Source organism: Pelodiscus sinensis, chromosome 15 (assembly GCF_049634645.1).
Source record: "Pelodiscus sinensis isolate JC-2024 chromosome 15, ASM4963464v1, whole genome shotgun sequence".
Lineage (NCBI taxonomy): Eukaryota > Metazoa > Chordata > Testudines > Trionychidae > Pelodiscus > Pelodiscus sinensis.
This window is the reverse complement of record NC_134725.1, coordinates 33,662,715-33,689,305: the sequence shown is the minus strand read 5'-3', so window position 1 is coordinate 33,689,305 and position 26,591 is coordinate 33,662,715. Positions and strand designations below refer to the sequence as shown.

The 26,591-nt window shown below is 39.4% G+C and overlaps 1 protein-coding gene across 11 annotated transcripts in view; it reads left to right on the top strand.

Moving 5' to 3' along the window:
- CLIP1 (CAP-Gly domain containing linker protein 1) overlaps window positions 1–26,591 on the top strand; it is a 135,705-nt gene that overhangs the window by 72,846 nt on the left and 36,268 nt on the right. For 5 of the 11 annotated variants that reach the window (XM_075898663.1, XM_075898662.1, XM_075898668.1 and 2 more), the window contains 8 exons: window positions 523–555; window positions 6,520–6,624; window positions 10,936–11,880; window positions 13,639–13,755; window positions 15,088–15,145; window positions 15,402–15,485; window positions 25,600–25,756; window positions 26,394–26,559. In XM_075898663.1, the coding sequence (XP_075754778.1) occupies window positions 523–555; window positions 6,520–6,624; window positions 10,936–11,880; window positions 13,639–13,755; window positions 15,088–15,145; window positions 15,402–15,485; window positions 25,600–25,756; window positions 26,394–26,559 (1,665 nt within the window). The remainder of the gene's footprint in view (window positions 1–522; window positions 556–6,519; window positions 6,625–10,935; window positions 11,881–13,638; window positions 13,756–15,087; window positions 15,146–15,401; window positions 15,486–25,599; window positions 25,757–26,393; window positions 26,560–26,591) is intronic. The other 6 variants (XM_075898665.1, XM_075898669.1, XM_075898666.1 and 3 more) reach the window with 3 other exon arrangements.

Genomic DNA, 26,591 nt, shown 5'->3' with positions numbered 1-26,591 from the left:
AATAAAAACATTGTGTATAGAATTAATGAGAGAAACAAATTAATATTGGTTAAACTGGCAGTTTAAAAATTTTTAAATAAAATTGTTTGCATGTCTTCTAGTTTTTAACATGTTCAATGTAAAAAACGTTGGTTGCTCTTGTCCCATTGTAAAGAACAATAGAAATTTAAATTATTTGTAACTCAATGAACCATTAATGATGCAAGAGCTAGCTCTATGGTCCATTTTCATATGACATTTCCTTTAGTTCTACTTTGTCAGTTTTCCATCCATTTTAAAATACCTACCTATATTCTAATTGTTGAGTACCTGAAAGTATGTTTTGGATTTGTTTTGTTAAATCAATCGATAATTGAAATTGTTTAATATTATGGCAAATTGTTTCAAGAACTCCAGTTATTTTGACAAGATGCACATCTTCAGGAGTGTAAGCTGAACTCAAATGAATGAAATGCCTCCTATTATATTGGAATGATAGTGGTAAGCATTTAGGTGAATTTTTTTTTTAATTTTTACTGATAGCAAAAGAGGCAGATTTCTGAAGATCCTGAAAATGTAAGAGGGCACTTAAGCGTGTGGAGACATTCCATATTAACAGATTGTTTACAAATAAAAATGCTTATTGATCAACTTAATCACTAACTGCATAATCTGTTATTGAAACATTGACTCTAGTATTTGTGTGCATGTTGCTTTCAGAGCAATTACAATACTCATCACAAGGAATGTATGTAATTACTAAATACTGTGATCCCCTTTAATGAAAACAGGGAGAATGTGTCATCGTTAGTTTTCAAAATAAAGCTGCAGACTACAGTGTCATCCACTGAAAGAAACCGGAGCTTGCAAGAAACTATTTTTCTTGGGCCCTGAAAAGTCTCTTCTATAGAAATAGGCTTCAACTTTCATTCATCACAAAATCCTGCATACTCATCCCATGAGCTCCCACTGCTGTTCATTGGTGGCACTATACATCATTTTGTGAAATTTCCTAGAGAATAGGTTGCATAGCTTCCTCTACCATTCCTTACATATTGCTTACTCTTTTTTTTCGTTAAGAAATGCTAAAGGGAAAGCATTATCTTAGGAAAAGTTATTAAAATACAATTGTTCATTATTTACTGTATACAAAGCTATATATTTTTTTCACTGTAGTGTAGCAGGACTTCCTAAAAAATATGATAAATATACTGCTTTGAAAGTTATTAAAATAAATCCTCTGTATACCTGTCACAATACAAAGGGAATAGAATTAAAAAAAATCCTCTGCTTTTGATTTTGGGTTCAATAAGGTCTTATAACAAATCCCTTCCTGCCCTGCTCTTTCCTCTCTCACCAAATAGAAAGCTCTCAAGACTAAAATTGAATTCCTACTGTGCATTCTTAGGTATTCCTTTTGTGAAGCTACTTCAGTGATCTGGGTCTCCTCTGTTCTTCCAAATCAGGAATATGGTGTGTTAGAAGTAAATCTGCATGCAACTTTCCTCTTTCCTGTTTTGTGCACTCCTCATTCCTCTTTGTCCTTATTCCTGATGTTTCTATTCTAATTCTCCCTCAACAGGCTTATTTCCCAAGAAAAAAACCCTTATTCTCCTATTGAGTGGAAAGTGATATTGGATTATTTAATGTAACTCTAGATCAGAAACTATCCAGACCATGTTCTGTGGTGAATATCCAAGCACAAGGGGCTGAAGGATTGCTGCCCCAGTCATAAAATCATTAGTTAGCATTATAGCTTGAATATTGTAGAACAGATTAATCAATAGGTAGATATAGGTGCAAAACTGAATTCTGAATTTCATTTCAAAGAGCAAGAGTAGGCACAGTGTGCAGTTGCTGTGCATTGTTGATTACTAATGGCTCTCCATTTGGGACATAATCACTTAGGTTACATCTACTCTGCAAAATTAGCCCCCTGGCACTTGGGTTTATGCAGTGGTGCTAAAAATAGCAATTTATACCATCCTGCTTCAGGGGAACCTGAGCTCTGAAAATCCTCATGACAAGGGTGGGCAAGTTTTGCAGGGGGACCACTAAATGAATTTTGCTATATGCTCATGAGTCAGCTATACCCTGCCCCCCAGGAAGGGGTGGGGCAGAATGAGCGGGGGTAGGGACTAACCTCCCTCAGAATTGTCTGGGGCTGGAGGTTTTGAATTAAACACAGAAAAGACCCTTGTATCTACAACTGCAGCTATTTAAAAGACTCTCAGCTCTTCCCCTGCCAGGGTAGCACTATGATCATGATCCATTTAAATAGGATCCTGCTGCTTTAGCCGCTGCCTGGAAATTTTCTAGCACAGGTAGCAGGGTAGAAATAGGAAGTGGCCAGATGCAGTTCATGGGCCGGATCAAAGTGTTAGGCAGGCTGCATCTTGCCCAGCTCTACTGTATGGGTAGGAGTCCCAGAGACTGAGCTTCAACCTAAGCAAAATTGTTCACACTATATTTGGCACCATAGCATGAACCCAAGACAGTTGACCTGGCCTCTGAGACCTGCTGCCAAAAGTGTGGGTTTTTTTGTTTTGTTTTTGTTTTGGCTGGGTAAGTGTACCCTTATGGTGCTGCAGAGTATATATTTCAGGGCAGGACTTGGGTCTCACCCCATATAATCTAATTTTAATACCCCAGACTGAAGACTGTCTTCCCTGTCATTTTTACATCCAAGTCAAATGTTGGTATCAAATTCTGCTCTCCTTTATCCTACACCAAAATACATCTGGAGTAACTTAATTGACTCTTCTGAAACCATTCTGGTATAGCTGAGAGGAGAATTTGCCTCTTAAACATGTCTCTTTGGAGGACTGGAAAGGAATTGACACCTCCACAATTCCTCAGTGTAGTCTCTTTGGAATTGGAGCTGTTCCTTTGGAAATCAGCCTTACTTATTTTTGTTTTCCTTTGTTAATTCTTTAAATGAACAAAAGTGTTTGGCTTGTGCCTTTGTATTTAGCTGAGTATCTTAATTTTTTTAGTGCAAATATCTGTATGATGGGATATTTTTGAATATTTTATGTTAATGCTGATCTCTGAAGGTTTTAGTGCTGTTGGACAGCACCTAGATATATTGGGTACAGCTGCTATATAAGCTTGAGATTAAAAAGTTGCTTTGTGTATAATGGGTGCTATAGAAACCTTTAAGAGTCTGTTTTGTAGAGATTCATGACATAAGAAATTCTAGAAAGGGCCTTCTGTATGGATTCACCTCCGAGAGTGAGACATAATAGAATATTGGTTTATTTCAAAATACTAGTTAAAAGCCCACAAGATACTTTAAGGGCTGTTTAATTATTTGGATTTTTTGTTTGCTGGTTTTAAAGTCACACTAACTAGTCCCACAAAGGCTCTGTATTGAAGCTATTGTATTTAAAACTTCTAGACATTTAAAAAATCTCTTAATGTCTCTAATTCCCATCAAAATATCTAACCGCATAATGGTAAGCAATTGGTAAAAAGGACAATCTGTATTCTTCCAGTTCTCTGGCAGTCTTGTCAAGGCCCTCTGAAGATCTCCAGGAATCTTATGAAAAATATCTTTAGCCCAAGGAACTGCTGAAAGTTTAGCCTCTGAAGCAAATTGAATACATCTGGTCCCTGTGTTTCAGAGCTTGTTGAATGATGTTGATAAAATTGGCATATTTTCATCACAATGTGTACAGACCTGTTTTGGTTCAGTGTCAACTTCCAGATTCAGACAAACAACTTGATGCTATCAGGATGAAATTCTAAGGTGAACCCACTTTTTTTATTGACGAATAGAGAACACACCTGAAGCAAAACAAAGACTTTCCGCCATCTCACTTCCTTTTCAGAGAATACTTATCGTCTTTATTTTGGTTGTTTAGACTGCTTTGAAGATGGTTACATATAAACAGAGAAACTGACTGTAACACTGCTTTACTAGGATTTCCCAATATCTTACTATAAACTCTGGCGGTTTAGGTCTACATTACCTTTGCAGGTGCACAGTTCATCCAGAATGCTTGTGCATACACAGATTTCCTGCCAAATGTGGGAATACTACTGTATGGGAATGGTGACAGATGCAGTAGGGCCTTGATGGGATCCCACATCTTTCTTCAAACCACTCTTTTCTCCCTCAGATTCTATGACTGGCTCTGCAAGCCGAAAACCTATTTCCTCTAATTAGTATTTCATAGATTAATTGCATCTAGCACTCTACTTCACACTAAATTACAACTAAATTACATAGAAGAACATTGCTCCAGTCTTTTACAGCTGATGTCTCAGGGTGAGAAGCGTGTCTTAACATACAGTATAAAGACAGAATATAGTCAGCTTCTGTCAAGTTGTCACTCTGTTGTTGGAATGATCAGGCCTTTTTCTAGAAAAGGATACTTAAAAACCATCAGGCAATAATATTGCTTTTTACAAGATGGCATCTTTTTGGTTAATGATGTTGTATGCTTAAACTCTACATTTCAGAGCTGCGAATGACATGCAGTTCTTCACTCAGGGTGGACTTTTCTTTTCCCCTCCCACAGTGGTGCAAGCCAAGAGGGAAGTAACTGCTACACTCTTCTCATCTCTCTTAAATGCCATGATTTCTTGCAGGTTATTGGGAAAGCATTTCAGCCTCTTTGCTGAATATTCAGGCACTGCATCCTGATATTTCACAGTTCGATATAAAACCTATCTCTTTGTGAGCAAAGGGCACAGGGTATCTGGTTCTGCTTTGGGTGTTCTTTTTTCTCTTTTGGATAACAATGCCTCAAGTACAAAGAGCACAAGTCCTCTTTCTTCTTCTTGTCATAACCAGTTTAGATTTGAGTGCTATACTATGGTCAAATAGCATTTCAGTTAGAGTAACTAATATAAAGGAAAAAATCTTAAACAACGAAGTGTCTTGCAGCATCTTGGAGACTAACAAAACATGTAGATGGTACCATGAGCTTTCGTGGGCACAACCCACTTCCTCAGATGAATGGTGTTATTAAATGCCCAGTTTCTAAATAAATAGGGGATGGCAGGAGGAGGGAGGGAGGAAGAGAAGGAAGAAAAATGGGGAAAGAAATAGTTAGTGTCTATGCTACACAAAGCTGGTAGAAAAGGTACTAATTGTTCTTATCAGCTTCATGTAACATGAACATTCTAATTGACTATTTCTTTCCCCTTTTTTCTTTCTCCTTTTCCCACTCTCCTAGTTATTTAGAAACTGGATCTTTAATGAAGGATCTGAATGACTAGTTGAATAGTTGCTCCCCTCCCTCCAGACCTCGGGCTCCACATGGCACTGCCACTTTGAAATGCCTTGTGCAGCCCATGGCCAGCTGGGAGCCTGGACTGCACATGGCATTTTTAAAGTGGCAATGCCATGTGGATCCTTACGCTGGACTCCCTGTAGCATTTCAAAGTGGCAGCACTGGATGGAGTCTGAGGTCAACTTGGATTCCCCTATCTGATCCTGGGCTTCATGTGGCATTGCTGCTTTGAAATGCCACAGGGAGCATGGGGCCAGTGGAGAACTGCTTGAGTCCCCCATTGGCCCTGTGCTCTCTGCAGCACTTTCTCCTTTGAAGGATCTGTTGCTACGCTTCAGAGGCAGAAGTGCCCTTATTGACTAATTGAAAAGTCGATGCAAATTGCATTGTCTTTTCTATTAGCAAAAAAAAAAAATTTACATTTCTACCTTTAACTCTGTTCATCTGAAGAAGTGAGTTGTGCCCACGAAAGCGCATGGTACCATCTTCATTTTTGTTAGTCTGTAAGGTGCTGAAAGACTACTTGTTGTTTAAGTGTTTCCAATTAGACTAACTCAGCTACTCCTCTGAAGCTCTAATCTAAATGAGTCATGATTGCTCCCCTTCTGGAAATGTGGGGAAAATGTTCTGCAGTTCTGAGTAACTCTAATGTGCATTCATGCCATTTATATGATAGCAACAAATGAATCTTGACATTCCCAGAATTTGCCAGGAAGATTTTTATTGCCAAACTGAAAAACTATAGAAAGATGAAAAATAGTATTCTGAAGAAGCTTTAATCACTGTCTCTGGCCAAATTCCAACTTTCTGTGTTGGTCCTGTTCCATGGATCTTGTTTCACCCATGTACATCAGGTCTGAATTTGGATCCCCACTTAGTTCATAATTAAACAGTTAACTTAGCTATGTCCAAATATACTGTATTCTTTGGGGGTGATAGGGCAAGGTGCTTTTAGTACTTTAAAAAGTATTAACTATTCTAGTTTGTGCTGGTAAACTTCACATACTGATAAATAACTTCTACTTGGCTGCATGAATCTTCAATTTTTTGTCCATATTTCTTCTTGTTTGTAGTTTCTTTTGTTTTTTTTTTTTTTTTTTTTTTTTTATGCATCAGACCATTTACACTTTCAGTCCGTCTTTCATCCATAGAATGTCCCTGTTCATTTTACCCACTGCATCTTCTTGCTCATTCTTGGTAGAAACTGGCAGCACGGCCTGCATGTGGCTCCCTCTTCTTGTGCTGGCATGTGATGGTGGCGCTGTTGTGTTCTCTTCCTTTCCCTTTTTACTAACAGACGCAGACCAAACTGGAGCATGCCCGCATTAAGGAGCTTGAACAGAGCCTGCTCTTTGAAAAGACCAAAGCTGACAAACTCCAGAGGGAGTTAGAAGACACTAGGGTAATGGTTTTCACTATTTAAATGAACAAGACTTATTTGTAACATAGAGGATTTCTGATCTCACAGTCTGCAGAGTATATAATGGATGTCGAAGGAGCGTGCCTGCCTTCTGCCATATACTTTCTATAAAGTAGCCAAGAAAGACACCACTAAAATGACTTCCATATTTTGACATTTTGTAACATTTTTATTGTATAGTTTCATGAAGGAATCAGAGTAAGATACCTTTCTACTTTGAAGAGATCACTTGACTATAGGTCCAAAGTAGCAAACAAAGTTGTTGATCCTGTTTATGAAAGTATTCAACAGTTCATTTGTAGCAGATAGTGAGGTTCTTTATGCTCCAAAAAACCCACTGACTTGCTGCAAATAGACTGTCTTGTTTAATTGACTCTTTCTTCTACCAGTCTGAAGGTTTTTTTGGGAATGGAGCAATATGAATCTTACGTACAGATTGCAACATTAGGTGTTTATTTTGCTAACCAGTCTGTCCTCTGGACATACAGTTGGTTGTTTTTTCTCCATTGGTATGTCCCATCCATAGGGAGCCCAGTGTCATTAGTTACGTAGTCTGCTTACAGCTCTGATTTTTGGTTTGTTTTAATGCCCTTGTTGGAAATGTGAAGAAGTTCTACATGTGCAGACTTGAAATAATCTTAGCACCTTTCTTCCAAGAACCATATTAACCTCTCTAGAGAGATGCTAACTCTATATCAAATTTCAGCTGAGATAGGGCCCATGTGACTCAAACAGTTGACCTCAGTTTGAGGCTCTAAATCTCTAAAGGGAGTATTAGTATGTTATCGTAGCAATATGTTTTCAGAAGTCCATAACTATGAAGGCTGGAAATTACTTCCAAGTTCCTTATTTGGATACCGTAGAGCATATGAAAATATTTTTTAATTTATTTTTGTGCCTGAAGGAATGAATTACCTATGGTTTCTAAACTCTAAGCACTCCACGAATTTGAAAAGGCTCTGATCAGCCTACAGCTCTGATTATTCCATAATGAATTAGTTTACTTTAAATAACAATGCGTAATATGCATTGTAACAAATATGAAGTCACTGACATTCATTGCTCTTAATGTGCTTGCAAATGATCCAATCAACTTTCTTCTATGGCAGTATAAAGCATGTTGATTCCTTTAGACTGATGATTTTCTCCAGAACTGAAAATGCCGCCTGTAATTAAAAGAGAAAGGCAGGCGGACAGTAACCACACCATTAAAGTCAATGTACTGTTTACTAATTATTTTTTCAGGCAAAGGAATTTGAGTGGGAAGAACATAGATGTGGATGGCTATTATCCCTCTGCCATTCATTTAATAGAAACCAGTGTAATCTCCACACTTGCCTAGCAGAAATAGTTTGTGGTTTTGGGTGCAAAAAAGAGCTTTGTACTATCGATCTGAAGTTAACTTGAGTATTTGCTGATGTCCAATAAGGTCTGTTTTCTGACAGGAAGTATATTCTACAGATTCCCACTCTTGGTTTATAAACCTGTAGGGATGGATTGCTTCTATGTAGCAGGAAGCAGTCTTCTAAGTGTATAGTAATCCAGTAACTTTTATTTGAATGGGTGTAAAGGATCCAGATTTTCCTGATTTAGAGAAAGTTGGTAAATTAAAAGTCTTAAAATTCCCACAAATGATTTATCATTAATATAATCTGCAGCATGTGCATGATACCATAGCAATCAAATATATTACATGTAGAAGAGTCTACAAAAACTCGCTTACAAATTGGACTCACGTTTAACATCTTGACACCTCTGGTTAACCTCCCATCAGTAAGTAGATGCAACACAAGCCAGTTGCTTTTTCTTGGGGACGAGGCGTCAGCACTATCTATAAGGAATGAATTCTGATTGGCTAAAGAACTTTCTGTTGATTGAGGGGTTTTTCTACCAGTCAGGTCCTTACTATTCTCAGAGAGGGAGGAACTTCTTTTCCAGACCCTAGGAAGGCAGAAGTGAAACTAGACAAAAAGGAAGAGATGTCTCTGGTTCATTTTTGTCATTCTGTATCCATATAATGGACCAAATTACCACTGGAACACACAGCTATGCTTTCTTTTAACATGAGATTGACTGACTAATAACCAAGCTACTCCCAGTACCTAAAGATCCCTTCTGGGCAGGGCTCATGTAATCCTGCAGAGTGACTTGATCTGTGCATAATCCACTGCTGAGATCCATGCCCCAGACTAGATTTGAGATTTGTGTCTGTGGGGAAAGCAGGGTGCTTATTTCTTTGTACAGATATAGTAGTTCTCATTCCAATAAACTGCCAGCATAGGGCCTAAAACCTCAGACTTTTTGGCAAGAACCAGTCAAAATTATTTGTATTTCCAAAAGAAAATATGCGAAACCTAAGACAGGTTAGTAAGAATCTTGTATGTTGGCCATATTGTAGCTTCCCTATTGTTGGCTATTCACAGCAGACACTTCAGTATAACTGATCAAATAGTGCTAAAATATATATTGTCAAAGTCAGTGACTGTGACAAAAGGAGATAAATCTCCCATTTTGTGATGCATATATAGGTCACATGTTACATGACACTGCTGTTCACAAATTCCCTTGTTCCTAAATTCCCATGTGCACATGAAGGCTGGGTTGAGAAGCCCTCATTTTTTACTTCAGTGTTCATGGAATCATGTAGCTGGAGAAAGCAAACTCTTAGTAACTGAAAGATGAGAATAACTTTAAAATACATTCTAAATAGCTGCACTACAGTATCAAATATTTGATGAACTTGTAAAACTGATCCAAGAGGAGATAAGAGATTTCAGCCATCTATGTGAAGAATTCTACCTGGTATTGAAACGAATCAATTCATGCCAGTTGTATTATGATTCTTGTAACACTTAGGAAAATATTTCAAGGCCAATTGCTGTATCCTTGTAAAGATAACTTGTTAATCAAGCTGGCAATTATTTTCACTCTTTTCAAACTGAGGAGTGCTAAGAGAGCTAGTTTGCTCTTGAGAAGCTATCATTTTTCTGCATTAGAAAATTACTTCTTACAACAGTTACTTTTATTTAGCTGTCTGGGACCAAGGAGTGATGGTTTATTTTTTTTCCTTTCTCTTATGTCTCATCTATTTGGCCCTCTTTTCCTTTGACAAAGTGAGCTTTGGTCTAAGAGTCATTAAACAGCCATCTAATATGTCTTCGTTATTCATGGGAAAAGGATTTTGTTCTACAATTATACATATCAACTTGAATAGGATGTGAGAGAGTCATTTAACTTATTAAACACTTCCAAAAACATTGCTGCTTGAATAATCTATCCTAAATAGACTGCAAAGATACCAGTTGCTCCATCAAGATAATAACTTCCAAACATCCTTGCTTATTCCGCTTATTGACTTATAGTAAGTAGTCCTTCATTATCTTTTAAAGTTCTTTCCTGACCTATGTCTCAATATATAGTGCAAAATATATTGCAGTTGATGGGATTTGTGGGAAAGATTTAAAACACATTATAGGTGGAATAATATAAAACAAAGAGTGGGATCTATAGAAAATACTTAAAGAACTATTCTGGGCAAGTAATATCTTTAATCTTGATAATACAAAGAGGAGGAGAGACCATAATTTCCTTATCTTGAACAGTGGTGGTTTTGTGATTCTTAATTAATTTTTTAATCTTTCTATGGCACCAAGAATGTCAGACTAATTTTAAAGACAATTTGGGGATAGATGTTATGGGAGTTGCATTCATGTGTACCTCTAGAGCAAACAAATATATTTGCATTTCTCTGTCAGCTTCAGAACAAATATGAATTATATAAGGAAGCAGTTATTTGGAGTAATGAAGACTGCAACCTTTCTGCCCTTATCATTCCACTTTAAATTCATTATTAGAAGCATTTTCGTAGACTTCAGTAACCTGTAAACAAGCTGCAGTTGTAAGCTTTTTTCTTTAACAGTTTTTCTTTTTAACAACTAACTCGAAAAAGGAGTTTTTTTAAATGCATTACAGCTTAAATAAAAAGTGAGGTATAAACATGAGTATTGATACTTTTATTTTAAAAGGAACAAAATCACGTATTTTAGATTTGTTTGCTTAATAGATTTCCATGTTAAGAAAAAAACTGTTCTTATTTTTGCTCTGTTGCCTGTCTCAATAGGAATGGGTATTTGTATTAGACTAGGTCTGATTTTGGTCAATTATTGCCAAACAGAGTGGTATGGATATACTAATGAGGTTAGTTTTATAATAATTGAAGATTTAAAAAAAAAATCTCTTCATAATATATATGTAGTGTAACTGTTCCTCTTTTTAAAATGCTATTGATCATAGGTGGCCACAGTATCAGAAAAATCTCGCATCATGGAACTAGAGAGAGATCTAGCATTACGGGTCAAGGAAGTAGCTGAGCTCCGAGGGAGATTTGAGTCTAGTAAGCCAGTCAGTGATGTGGACAGTTCTCTCTCACTGCTACAAGAAATAAGTTCTTTGCAAGAGAAAATGGCAGAAATTAGCAAGGAACATCAGAATGAAATAAATTCACTAAAAGAGAAGTTCGGAATCAGTGAGGAATCTTATCATAAGGAGATCAAAACACTTTCTGCTTCACATGAAAGAATTGCAAAAGAAAATGAGTTGTTGAAAATTAAGCTTGATGGTGCCAACAAGGAGAATTCAGATGTGATAGAACTGTGGAAATCAAAGCTGGAATCTGCTATTGCTTCACATCAGCAAGCAATGGAAGAACTAAAGGCTTCATTCACCAAAGGTGTTGGGGCTCAGGCTGCTGAATTCACAGACCTGAAGATCCAGATTGAGCAAATGAAATTAGAACATGAAAATGAAACTTCAAATTTAAAACTAAAACAAGAAAATGAAAAATCTCAGCATCTGACAGAGATTGAAGTTCTGAAAGTGAAGTTCTTGGAAATCACTGAGGAGAGAGAGAGAAGCCTGGAAAGCTTGAAGACCAAACTAGAAAGTGTAGAAGATCAACATCTAGTAGAAATGGAAGATGCTTTAAACAAATTGCAGGAAGCTGAAATAAAGGTAAAAGAGCTAGAGGTACTGCAAAACAAGTGCAATGAACAAACCAAGGTTATTGATAGTTTAACAACACAGATCAAAGCTGTTGACGAAAAGATTTTGGACCTTGATGCACTTCAGAAAGCTAATTCTGAAGGTACATTGGAAGTCCAGAAACTTAGCAAGGAGCTAGAGGCAGCTGAGAAACGGATACAAAACTTAGAGACTGAAAAAGTTGATGGGAGTACCAAGGTTTGTATCAACATCCATCTTTTTTACTTTAATTTTGTTTTGTTTTAATTTACATCTGTACTTTATTTACAGTCATGATCTCATCACAGAGGGGAAGGTCATCTTGAGACTATATTTTTAAATCTAAATAGGTTAAGAAACGGTCCACCATGTCAAATATGGAGGGCTTAATCTTGTTTTCAGGGTTGTGGTTTGAATAGAGTTGTATGGATCACTCTCCTGTAGAAGATCTTCCTTATTGTGAATTTATGAATCGTATAATTTATGAATCCTATGTTCTCTGATAGCTGTGTTGGCATATGTGATTCTAACAAGCAGGAAGAATCCATGTATATATTGATGTGTGATAAGTTAAATAGAGGATGTATTCAGATTGTCATGTATGACTCTAGGAAAATCTCTTGCCTCTGATAAACATATTGATTTCCACAGAGGTTTCCTCATATCCCTAAGACTTTCAGAAACCCTGGGAAGAGGTGTGTACCACTTTGTGGGACAGCCTTGTGGTTAAAGCACAGAACTTAGAACTCAGGTATCCTTACTCCATTTCTAGTCTTGCCACAAACATCCTGTGTGCTATTGGCAAATCACTTCACTTCTGTGTCATGAGTTCTGTGTGAGGAACAGGCAGAGTAAGTAGCATGCTTAATGCTTGTGACTCAAATAAGCAAAAATGTATAGTGCAGGGAGCTGTAAGTGATCACCTCATCAGTGTGAAATCCAATGGCTTTTGGATGAAAGTGAGACTCTTTATCCCTTAACAATTCAGGAATGGAATGACTGGGTGAATAACCATTTTTCTTTCCTGGTAGCCCCAAAGGGGGAAAAGACAAAGGAAAAGGTGCCATACTTAACATGTCCCAGAAGACCCATAATATCACAGTGAGATAAGTTAATAGGGCATCTATGCATGGTAGTGTTGTTGTGTGAAATAGCATTATCAAATAAAATGTTTTTTAAGCAAAGCTTGCCACATTATACATGCCAGTAATTTTACTGGAACTCCAAGCAGTAGCTGACAGTGGATTTGTGGTTGGATATCACTATATTATTACCTAGGTGGATGATTAGTCTGTTATTTTAATTTGGAAACAGGGACTGAAAGGTAGTGTCTGGGCTCCTTCCCCTTCACATGAGATCTGTGAAGTCTGCTGTGTGGTCATAGATATAGTAGTAACAACACCTCTTGGCTAAATCTTTCCACAAATGGTGCCAAAAAACTGGATGTACATTGACTTTTAGCATGATTTTCAGAGATCATGTTGCACATTCATGATTCCCATTAAAGTCTATGGATGGTATAGGTGCTCAATATCTTTGAAAATCATCCCAGCAAGATGTAATGTTCAGTACAGTCAGCTGTAATAGACTTACTAAATATTCCAGTAAAAACATTCTAGTGATGTGATTAGCACACTTTAAAACACTTGAACATACTCAATATGTCTAGCATTAAAGAATGCTTGAAACATGATTCTGAGAGAACTTCAATTTAGAATACTTTCAAATTACAAGAATTATTAGAAACTTTTGTGAGATACAGTTAGTACTTTAGTGCAGCCTCCTGTTTAAATCAGCTAATCCGCTCTATTTAGTTAACACAACACTTTTCCTTTAATTTTTGTTTGGTTTTTTAATTTTTCTTCATATGGTGGTTTGAACATTTTGGTTATTTCCTTGAAGCTCAAGGTTTTATGTTTTTATTTTTTCCATTCATGTTTGTAATTTTTGTTTTACTCCATCTAATCACCCTGCCAGGCTAGTAATCTGGCCAAAGAACTGCAGGGCAAAGAGCAAAAGCTTCTTGACCTTGAGAAAAACTTGAGTGCAGTAAATCAAGTTAAAGAATCTTTGGAAAAGGAGCTTCAACTTTTGGTGAGTAATTCTCAGAAATGTTCCCTCTACCCATTGGGTTCTCTTTGAACTTTTTAAGGGGAAATCATTGCTGTTAGATTCTAAGTGTCAAATGTAACTACTATCCTTACTCAAGCAAAAATCTTAGTCATTTCAAAGGAACTTTTATCTAAGTAAGGAATACAGACTTGAGTCCTCATGCTTTGTATATCTGATTTCAAAATGGGAAAAAATACAGTAAGATTAACTTTCACATTATCAAGCTGTAGCCTAAGCAGAGTTCATCTGTTATTGATTTACAATAAAAACGAGGCAGATTAAATAGATCATACAACATATTTTTAGAATAGTTAAGGGTAGCTATAGCTCTTTAACATGAGTTAACTAACTACTTCATTGTGTTATTTACAAGTAACTTTTGAATAACAAATTTTCACTTCTTGTTTTGCAATGTAATAAATTTGTCAGTATTCTCTATTTGGGCTAGCTCCTACTGAGATTATCCCAAATTTAGGAGGAAACAAGATATGTCTCATTATTTCCATGTGTTCTTTTTGAGATCATAGCTGTATCGTATGATGACAGAGAAAATAATGCGGTTTCTCAATCTGTGTTCTGACCTTTCCTCAGACATCACTAACTTTTCATCTCTTCCTGCCATCATGGCTGGAAAAGATTGAGATTGGATGCAAGGCTGCATGGGACCATTCAAGACAATTCCACTGCAGCCTCTGAGCTAATTTTTTTTAAATCGAGGTCTTGCCCGCTAACTTTGCAAAACCTGTGAACCACCTCTCCCACACCAAACTATGCTACTGCTGCTCCTTTCTTCTCTAGATTACAAAAGTTCCTTTTTTATGTCTATGGACTGCCTTTCAAACTAAGGAGAGGATTTTTCCTTTTCTTTGTTTTCTTTTTTATTTTTTTTCTGTGTTGTCAGATTCAAAATATGGCACAAGTAGAAACCTTCTAATACCTGTGTGACCACAGTGGGTAATGATCAAATCAAGAATTGAAAAAATAGTACTGCTACAGGGCTGCCACTGTCCTCTTTCCGGCCAACTCCGCCACCAACCTCACTCCTGTGTGAGGGAAGGAGGGAATCAGCTCCAGCCTTTCCCAACTGGCCGGAGCATGGGGGAGGTAGGCTGGGGTAATGTGCTGCCCTTGCCTTCCCCAGGCCGACTGGAATAGGCCCCATGGTGAACCATGAAGAGGTGTGGGGGGTTGCGTTCACACCCTTTGCACCCTTCTGCGTATGGGCTTGCACTATTTTCAGTTAAGTTTGTATTTGAATAATACTATGTCATTCCAATTGGTTAAAACTTTTCTTGGGTTTGCATTCCCTTCTAGAAAGGAAAGTTTACTAGTGCTGCTGAAGAGGCGGAAAGTGTTCAAAAATCTATGCAAGGTATGCTTCCCTGGAATCAAAATGAATCCCTTCAAAACCTACTAAAAGTGTAGAATTTTTTTCCCCCTTGATCCTGTATTTCATAATTTAGCAGGATTAGTCTCTGCAGTTAGGAATAAAACAGGATTTTTTTTGTCTCCTCCTTGTTTTATTCAAGAGTAATGTATATTCCTGGTCAGTAAAGTTTGCTTTAAAAAGTGAGCTGCAACTATTGGAAAATTAACTTTATTTTTTAAATATAATTTTATTTCCACAGATATGATTAAAAAACTAAACCAAAAAGAAGAGCAGTTTGCACTCATGTCCTCACAACTGGATCAGTTAAAATCTAATTTGACAGGTAAAGAAATGACAGAACTGTAGGGTTTATAATATGCCATCAGTTTTATGCTTTCATCCTACCTGCTGCTATTACATGGTGGTGACTAATATCCATTAGCAGTAGACTTCACATCTGCAAACTAGCTTTGTGAAATTAGATTTGAACCAAGTCCAGTGCCTAGCTCAGAGCTAAAATTCAAACTACTTCATTAGTTTGAAGTGGAAGTGTAACTGAAAAATTAGATATATGGATACTATGATATGATCCTGGTGAAGAGGTAATGGTTAGAGTATTTCCTGGCTCTGCTTGCTTCCTGGTTGACCCTTTGCTGCCTAAGTCTATTCTACATTCATACTAGGTATTTATCTCTTTATTGGGACAAACAACATGCATAAAAAGTGGATTTCAATTGATCTAAGTTGATCGTTAGTGGAGGAGAATGCCAGGGAATGCGGATGACCCGTTCAGGATTCTGCTTGCAGCAGAGTGTAGACTAGAATATACCTTAGTGAAAACCAAGATGTGCCCACTTGATGATGTGTAACTAGATGCATCAGTGGGAAGGCAGTAGGATACTGTGACGGTTTGTATTCATATGTTCACCCTCTGGTGTGGGTAGTTAAGCAACTGAAACCATATCTTCTTAATGGACAGTTCAGGTTCTTAACAGACTAAACAGAAGTAAAGGCTCAGATTCTAAAATGCTACCCTGGAGCCTTGTACTACCAAAATTTTGTTATGCTTATAAGAAGCACACAGGATTTTTACAGGGGAAAAGGCAATATACTGAGTTGATTAAGAGTATAATACAAAAGCAGCTAGCATAGAGACATGCATGCATGCACACATGTCCTGCCAGTTGATGTTTATAGTTATCAGTCTGTTGCTTGTATTACCCTGGCAGCCAAGCAGGCTAAGTACAAGGTGAGGAATCAGGTTTTTTTGGTTCAGACTGAGGCTCCAGTGGCAAGACTTAGTCAAAATTCATGACAAAGCAGTCCCTTTTTTTTATAGTAATTTTCCTTCAGTGGGATCAGTGAGTTTTGCATCATCATAGAACACTAGAACTGGAAGGAACCTTGAAAGGTCATAGAGTACAGTCCCCTGCCCTCACGGCAGGACCAAGCACAGTCTAGAAGATCATCCCTTACAGGTGTCTAACCTGCTTTTAAATATCTCCAGTGATGGAGATTCCACAACCCCCCTACTCAGTTTATTCCAGTGGTTCACCACTCTGACAGGCAGGGAAATTTTGAACAGAACTGGCCCCAAAACAGATCCCTATGGAACCCCACTTGTTATGCCCTTCCAGAATGGTTAAGAGTTCACAACCATTCTCAGAAGTTATTCTTCAGCCAGTTATGCACCCACCTTATAGTAGCTCCATCTAGGTTGTATTTCCCTACTTTATTGATAAGGTGGTAATGCGAGAGCCTGTCAAATGCCTTACTAAAGTCTAGATATACCACGTCCACCTCTTTTCCCTTATCCACAAGACTTGTTATCCTATCAAAGAAAGCAGATTGCTTTATTTGTTCTTTACAAATCTATGCTGGATGTTAGCTATCACTTTATTTTCTTCCAGATGTTTGCAGATGAATTCCTTAATTCTTGCTCCATTATCTTCCTAGGCACAGAAGTTAAACTGACTGGTCTGTAGCTTCCTGGGTTATTCTTACTTCCCTTTTTATAGATGGGCACTATATTTTCCCTTTTCCAGTCTTCTGAAATCTCTCCTGACTTCCATGATTTTTCAAAGGTGATCGCTGAAGGCTCAGATACCTCCTTTATCAGCTCCTAGAGTATTATAGGATGCATTTCATCAGGCCCTGGTGACTTGCAGACATCTAACTTTTCTTAGTAATTTTTAACTTGTTTTATTTTAACTTCTAAACCTACCCATGCCATAATCAATTGCCATTTGACGAGTGCTTGTTTTCTTAAGTTCTACTCATCCCTTATCTGTTGTTTTATTGTGCTAGTTTTGATTATAGCTATCTTGTACCAACTAATAGGTGCTTGCCTCCTCTCTGAGGCTGTCAACACTCGCGGCTTCTTGCGAAAGTAATATGCAAATGAGGCTAAGCACCGAGCCTCATTTGCATCCCTAATAAGCCACCATTTTTTCAGAAGAGGCTCTTGCGCAAGGAGCGTCTACACTGCCCCTTCTTGCGCAAGAAAAATCCTCTTGCACAACGCTGTTCTTCCTGAAAAGTAATAGGTGTAACGGCGTTGCGCAAGAGGGTTTTTCTTGCACAAGGGGCAGTGTAGACGCACCTTCTTGTACAAGAACCTCTTCTGAAAAAAAGGTGGCTCATTAGGTATGCAAATGAGGCTCGGCGATATTCCACGCTTAGCCTCATTTGCATATTACTTGCGCAAGAAGCCGCAAGTGTAGACATAGCCTCAGAGTCCTCAATTTGCCCTCTTCTCACATCCCAGTGGGGTTATACAGCAATCACCAGCACCTTTGCATTTGTCCCCGGTTCCTTGTTAGAACATCTGGTCCAGTGATGGTGTTCACAGTTTTATCTCTTAACACTTACATTCTTCATTCACACAACAGAATTGACTTTTGTTGCATAGAAGCAATATGAAAATTTGAACAGGAACATAAAGTTACAGTTTTAAGAAGAACAGTCACCACATTCTTTTACAATTTTTGTTGTAAGTCTAAAACAAAATGGTGACCAGAAGGGTTTATGCCTACCTTGACATCTGATACAAGCAATCTGCCAGATGCATCTCTACCAAACAGTCGGCAGGATATGAAACATAATCATAAAACACAAAGTACTTAAATTATTACAATATTATTCTTTATAATAGCTTATACAAAACTTAAAATAGATTGTAGCAGAAAAAGAACTAATATAGAAATTGTGCATATAAAGGGAAAAGAAAATATGGTGGAAGATGCTGTATCTCTGAAAAATGGCGCTGACCTACTGTGGGAAGGTTTGACAATTTGACTGTATTCTTATGTTTGGGGATCACTGTTGGTGCTCCACTTACGTGTGTCAGCACTGCTGTGCACACGGCCCAGAGATCTTTGTTAGCAGTCCCCCAGCTGCTGGCGTGTGCTGTGCTATTGCACAATCACTCAGATTGACAGACACGCCAGCAGCCTCCCTCAGTTCCTTCTCAACCACCGCGGGCATCAGTTGCACTTAGTCTCCCTAACAGCATCGGGGGGGGAAGGGTGGAGAAGAGAGAAGATTTAAAAAAAGGAAAAGGATAACAGCAAGAGAAGTGGGCCAAGTGCCACGCAGGTGTTTCTGCCACATCCCGCTGGCCCATAGGATAGCACAAGAAGAAAAAAAGTCATGCCCGCACCACTGGGCTTTACAAGGTGCACAGGGTGCAGAACAGCAGTCGCAGCAGCAGACGGACACAAGCAGTGTCTGTGCTGCCTAGGGCAAGACTATCCCATCAGTCACTGCCCACACTGTCAAAAGCTCACCCCATGCTCTAAGGAAGCGAGACCTACAAAGAAGGCTATTATTCTTGGACCACAACATGGCTGAGTCACAGCCTCATTCACCCCTCCGTCCCACTCTCCCAGGGGGGAACCCTCTTGGGAAGGAGGAGCATTCCCTAGTAGGAATGTGCTAGAGGACAGCACCCAGAGTGGAGCACAAAATACTCCCAATACCCTGCTGTGCCTCAGCCTCTAACAAAGACAAAGGAGGCTGGTAAGAATGCCAGTAGGCAGAGCTCCCAAAAGCAGGACAGGGGATCCAGCTTAAAGAAAAGCCATGACCCAATATGAAGCATGGAGCTGCAGGCCATGCTTCAAGCTCTCCCCACAGTAATGTGGCACCAGTGGAGAACATGGTTCTGCTGAGGAACAAACAAGTTGGCAAGCTGAAGAGCAGTAGAATGCTGCATTTGAATAAATGCTTGGTACCGCCAGTACTGGCACATTTCAAAGCGCCAACAGTAGAGACGCAGGCAGCTATAAGGAAATACATAGCAATGCCTCCACGTACTCTGGTACCGAGGTTCATAAGAGGTCGACCTCATAGTAGCATCAGTACCATGTTCACCACTATTTGGTACCAACAGCACGCCACAGTCCAAATGTTCCCTGTTCTCCTTGACACCAGCATCACAAATATCCACCAGATTTAGTGATGACAGGGAGGAAAGGGCCAGCACAGAGTCCTCCATATGCAGAACCACAACAACACCAAATGCAGAAATGGCAGTGGACACAGTGGATTTCTCCATCGATTCCTCCACAGTGGGCCTATTCAGACTCCTGTGCATCTTACTGGACCCAACACACTATCCTGGGACACAGCTGAAAATGAGCTGACTGGGACCGAGTCATCTATGGAGGAGGAAACACAGGCTTCCTCTGTTCAGCCCAATACTTCCTATTCCATGATGGAGGAACACAGTCTCCCTGCATTACCAGTCAGAGGGGTTGACTCCAGAGGGTTCCAAGATTTACTCAGGAGAGTAGCAGACACACTTGCCATAAAAAAAATCTCCGACGTAACACAGAACAAACACAAACTCACGAGCACACTCAGCTTACCTCAACATACCAGGCTGGCTTTACCAATGAATGAAGACTTGATAGATCCTGCCAAGTCCATCTGGAAAACTCCTGCATCGGCGCCTCCAACATTTAAAAAACAAAACAAAAAACAAACACCTCGGTAAGAAATACTACATCATCCCCACAGAAGTCGAATTCTTCTTCTCACCCCTCTCCTAATTCACTAGTAGACGAAGCAGCCAATTGGGGGGGAGGGAAGCAACAACAGTACCCCAGAACTCCAAGTCAGGATAGAGATAAAAAGGCTGGATGCTATGGAGAAGGCGGCCTCCCTTCAGCTGAGAATTGCAAACTGTGGCTCTGCTAGCCAAATATTCATACAACATGTTTGAATCATTCAGTTCCTTTATTCAATATATACCTGAGGATGTAAGGGAGCAGTTCAAATCAAATATCAGAGAAGGATCGATCATTAATCTCTCAACAGCTCTACAGGCAGCATTAGATGCAGCAGACACAGCGGCCAGGTTGATGCCATTGGCAGTAGTGATGAGATGGATGTCAGACTGCAGCTGTTGGGATTCCCCAGGGAGGTTCAATCAAACATTGAGAATCAGCCATTTGAGGGTGAGAAACTATTTCCAGAGTCATCAAACTCAGCTCTCCACGCACTGAAGGACTCCACGGCAAAGTTCCGCACATTAGGAATATAGCCACCAGGAATATAGCCACCTGGAGCCAAGAGAAAACAATACAAACAATATAACAAAATGTTCAGAGTGCAAGGGTATACACAACAGCAAAGGCCCTATGAGAACAAGAGGCGCGTGAGAAACTCGACGACAGTCTCAAGTGAGCAGTCATTGACCCAAGCATCCCCCTCACATCAGCAAATTTGAGGATTTTGTTTAGGGTACAAAACCCCTCAATGCTCCAGAGCAGGTACAACCAAGCAAACAAATATTCCAAAATACTTGCCGCATTCTACCCGGTATGAAAAACCAGCATCTCAGACCAGTGGGTCCTAGAAATAATATGAACCGGATACTGCATACCATTCACAACAGTTACACCAACCCCCCCCTTTCCAGGCCTAACCCATCCCTCTTCAGGGACTCTCTTCTCACAAATTGGTCCTCCTGGAAGAAGCTCAGTGCCTCCTAGAACTAGGTGCTATAAAGGAAGTACCCAGCGGCTACAGAGGAAGGTTTTTTTTATTCCTGATACTTTCTAACTATCAAGAAATCGGGGGTGGGGAGGTGGAAGCCAGTCTAACTTTGGGCTCAACTGGTTCATTAAGTATCAACAGTTCAAGATGGTCACACTGGCAAAGATCATACCTGCCTTAGAGAAAGGAGATGATTAGCTACCCTCGACCTGAAGGATGCATATTTTCATGTATCTATTCACCCAGCTCACAGATGATTCCTCAGGTTCACTATCAAGGACTTAAAATATCAGTACAGGATGCTCCCCTTTGGGCTGTCCATACCACCTAGAGTCTTTTCCAAAGTATTATCCACGGTAGCTGCATACCTGCGAAGAAGACAAACATTTTTTCCATATCTCAATGATTGTTTGATCATGGCGACCCAGAACAATCGTTGGCGTCAACAAAAGCCCCCAATTGGCAGAGACAAATTTGGTATCCTAACATACTCCAACTCAGCACGTCAGCATACTGAAGGAAACTTGTACTGAGCTCATTTGACTCAAGATAAGGAGCATATACCACGCCCCTGGCTACATTCACTAAACCTGTGAGCCTGGATGCTTGTTGGCTCTCCTTCAAAGAGCTAACCCCGTTGATGCCCACAAAACCGATATTAGACAGGATCACAAAGAAAAAACAGGTTCTTTCCATTTCAACCAGAAAGGGCATTGTCTCAATGACTTGATTACTTGCATCCTGCTTCAAAGACATTTTAACACCAGACCTGAAAGAGAATCCTCTGAACTGTCATTCATGCTTAAATTTGACACTTTACACCTAGGTCTTAACAAAGATACTAATTACCTTACCCATTACAAAGATAGCTTCCCCAATTATCTCTAATATCATTAGCTTACAGACATTTACAACCCCCCCCCCCCATCCCCCTTCTGTTCTGAAATTTGATTTGTCCTTTTCATATGTGTTCATTTTTTTTGGTTTGTATCCTTTGGTATATATGGTCATGCCAATTTTCTTCCACTATTTGATCTGAGGAAGTGGGTCTGGCCCACAAAAGCTCATCACCTAATAAACCATCTTGTTAGTCTTTTAAAATACTGCATAGTCCTGTGTTTTGTTTCACCTTGAAGAATCAGAGACATTGTAATTAATTCCAGGAGACCCCCTATGAGACGATCTTACCTGCAGAAGCGAGCTAGGTATGCAGCATGGAATTCGGCTCACACGCAGGAGCCACACAAAGATGGGGTGATATCCTGACTGGAATATATCCTGCAGAACACAGTATTATCAGTTAATTCCATCAATATACATTTAGCAGCTATATCAGTGATTCACACACCCATACACGGGTATTCCATTTTTCCCCACTTATTTGTCAAGAGATTTTGGAAAGGAATACGGAACCTATATTCCCCACGTAGGAATCCAGTGCCATCATGTGAGCTGAACCTCGTGCTGGACTCAATCAGGAGACCACCTTTCGAGCCACTTGCAGCTTGCTCACTACTACACCTATCTATGAAAGTAGCCTTTCTCATAGCAATAACATCAGCTAGGAGAGTGGGAGAGAGAACATCACTCATGGCAGATCCACTGTACACCATATTTCCACAAGGACACGGTCGTCCTTAGAACCCACCCAAAATTCCTCCCCAGGATACTTACCTCCTTCCATTATAATGAACCAATATACCTATCTGTTTTCTTCCCTAAACCATATGAGGCCAACAAACAGTCAGTTACACATGTTGGCTGTACACAGGGCAGTAGCCGCCTTTCTGCTTGGAATGCACAAAAGACTTCTGATGAACACCCAGACTCATGTCTTGCACAGACAAGTCTAGAGGTCAACCTGTTTCCAAACAGCAAATATCCAAATGGATTTCTATATGCATATGGTTGGCTTACTCCCAGAAACGGAGACAGCCACTGACAGTTATATGGGGGCACTCCATAAGAGCAGTATCTACCATGACTGCTTTCCTTAAGGATCTTCCCATGGACACTATTTGCAGAGCTGCAACATGGGCTTCGGTCAATAACTTTTGCACAACGTAACATTATTCAGACCTTTCAGGACTCTAACACTAAATTTGGATGTAAGGTCCTGTCCAACATCCAGTCCTGCATCACGGAGCACCCACCACCAAGCAGGTACACTGATGCATAGTCACCTAATTGGAGCACCCATTGGGACCCTTGAAGGAGGGTTACTCACCTTTTGCAATAACTGGAGTTCTTCGAGATATGTCCTCATGGGTGCTCCACACCTGCCCTCCTCCGCTCTGCTTTGGGCTAACACAGTCTGGCATAGAGAAGGAATGGAGGGAACGGCCGCCGGCACGTATCTGTCAATCTGGGTATCTGAGCCGGTGCGTATCTGTCAAGCATGCGCCAGCAGCCGGGGGATTGCTAACAGATCTCCTGGCCATGTGCACAGTGGCACTGACACACCTAAGTGGAGCACCCGTAGGAATATCTCAAAGAACTCCAGTTACTGCACAGAGTGAGTAATCTTCCCCTCACCCTTTTTACAAAGTTATAATGGATTTTGTACAAAACTTTAAAACACATGTTACCATAATTTACCAATTATTTTGGTAAAATGTGTGACAACACTGTATGTATAGTTATAAGATTCTGCTGTATGACATTAGAGACATATTACAACTTTAGAAAACCAATCATCCCAGCTTGGAGAATTGAGGGGATATAGTGTCCATCAGTCCAGATTGTACTCTGTAAAATATCAGTAGGGCCTTCCAATTCACAGACCATTTTGGACACAGGATTTTAAAAATAGCAAATTTCATTATTTCAGCTATTTAAACATGAAATTTCATGATGATGTAATTGTAGAGGTCCTGACCCAAAAAAGAGTGTGTGGGATTTTTTTTGCAAAGTTGTTGTCGGTACTTATGGCATGCCTACCCTTTCTTTTGCATTGCTGCAGGTGGCAGTCCTGCCTTCAGAGCTGGACAGCTAGAGGGTTGCAGTTGCTGAGAAGGAGCCCAGCTCTGAAGGCAGCACCACTGCCAGCAGCAGCAGCCACCCAGCTGTGAAATACCATGCCACCCTCATTTTTGCAGTGCTATTGTATTGCCACCTTTCTCTGCTGTTGGTGGTGGAGTGCTGCCTTCGGAGCTGGATGCCTATCCACGAGCCACTGCTCTCTGGCCACCCAGTTCTGACTGCAGTGCAGAAGTCAAGATGGCAATACTGTGATCTCCCTAAAATTACCTTGCAGAGCCCACCCTTTCATCTGCAACTCCTTCTTGGGTCATAACCTCCAATTTGAGTAACATTAGTCTCCCTGTGAAATTTGTATAGTACAAGGTAAAAGTACACAAGACCAGTTTCCTCGGTGGGAGGCCACATTTCAGCCTGACACATTTTTTCACAGCCATGATTTTGTTAGGGCCTTAAATATCTGGGGGAAGGGGTAGACACAGCTTGGTCCTGTAGAGAGATGTGTAGCATGCATACCCTGCAGGCTCAGGCAATTGTTTACTTGCCTAAAGAGAGGCTCACTATTTACATAGTTATGTATAACTCTGCAAGGGGGTGAATAGTATATGCATTCTACACACTGACATAAAGAGCATATGGCAGAGATACCCTCAATGTGTTCATGAAATGCAACATTTAAATAGCATGTGCCTGTGACAGCCATGTAAAAAGTATGAACCCTATTTAGATGCAAAGTATCCTTTTTGATTTGGTTGTTAACTTCTTTCTAATGTCTATGACCTTCAAGCTGCACATGGCCGTCCCGTCACATATTCTGTTTCACCATTCCCTGCTACACACATCCACCTAATCTCACGGCATTTTTAACTGACCTGATGTGTATATAAAAGGAAGCCAACTAAGCCCTGCTTCCTACTTTTTTCTTTGGAAGTAGTTACTGGGCTGTATGTATGTGGAACTACTTTCTACAGAGCCTTGAGGTTGCTCTCCTTGTTTGTTGTGTGTACACTGCTCTAAAAACCAATTGGTTTAATATTCTCCTTTTGAAAGCTACATGTAACTTGAGTTGAGTGTGCCCAGTGTTCCTGCTGGATTTCTTTCCTAATGGTAAAGCCCAGTATCAATTCTTAACAGCCTGGCACCTATAGTTATACTGAAGCTGAGACTGAAAGTTGTATTCTTGATGAATGGCTTTTCCTGTGTCTCTCCATGTACAATGTTGTGGTTTTCTGTTGGGAGTTCTATAAGTTTCCATTACTCTTTAGCAGGCCCTCTGACAGGGGAGGGGATCAAAGAGGGCAAGTGCTCCAGAGCCTACAATTTTTAGTTGAATCCCAAATGTGACTTTTAGCTTTGGAAGTTCAGCATGCTAGTTTTATCGCAACAGCTTAAGATTGTGTTTAGAGTCTCTTATTAGCATCTAGGTGTGTTGTGGCTTTGAATTAAATTTATTGTAATAACTTTTTTATGTACAGTTATGGAGAAAAAATTGAAAGAGAGAGAAGAAAAAGAACAGCAGTTGACTGAAGCTAAAGCCAAACTTGAGAATGATATAGCAGAAATAATGAAGTCATCAGGTGATAGTTCTGCTCAGCTTACAAAGATGAATGATGAGCTGCGTTTAAAAGAAAGGTATCCATCCCAATGCTATCAGAGAATTTTCCTTTAATTTGTTCCTACATTTTTTTTCTCCTTTTGTAAGTAGCCATGAAAGCTCATCCTGAAACAAATCTGTTTCACATTTGAATCTGAAGACACAAGCTCTGTTGTCAAAACATTGTCATAAATACTCTCTACATATATTGGATTAAAGAGAAACTAGGTTTAAAATTATTTAATAACTTCTCATTTATGTAACACCTGGCACTAATGAAATTCGATTAATACATTTTCATGGCTTTAGTATCATAGCATTTCTTTTAGCTTAAGACACCGGAAAGTGAATTACTCAGTTGTTGGTTCTCATGTACTCGCAATCTATTGATTGCAGGGGAAAGAGTGTTTGTTTTAAACATACATTTAATGAGAACATTTATGTTTTTTAAACACTGACCTTTGAGGCCAATTTACCCTCTCACTTGTACTTTTGTGTGCATTTATCTTGCTATTGAAACATTTAATTTGATATTAAAACATTCTACACACTGTTTAGTGATTGAACACCTCTTTTTTCTAAACTTTTGATCTGTATTAATTGAATAATGCTGCAGCTTACACAGTCTCTGTTAAATTTTCAGCAAAAACATCTTGCTATTTTCTAATTTTTTAGGATGCTAGAAGAACTACAAAATCAGATTACAAAATCAAATGAAAAGGCAGTTCAGCTGCAGGAAAATGTAGAACAGACAACACGTAAAGCTGACCAGGACCAACAGGAAGCACTTAAGAATCATCAGGCAGAACTGAAGAAAATGCAAGATAAATTAGTAGACCTGGTAAGAAGAACTAGAGAAAAGGTTAACTAGTT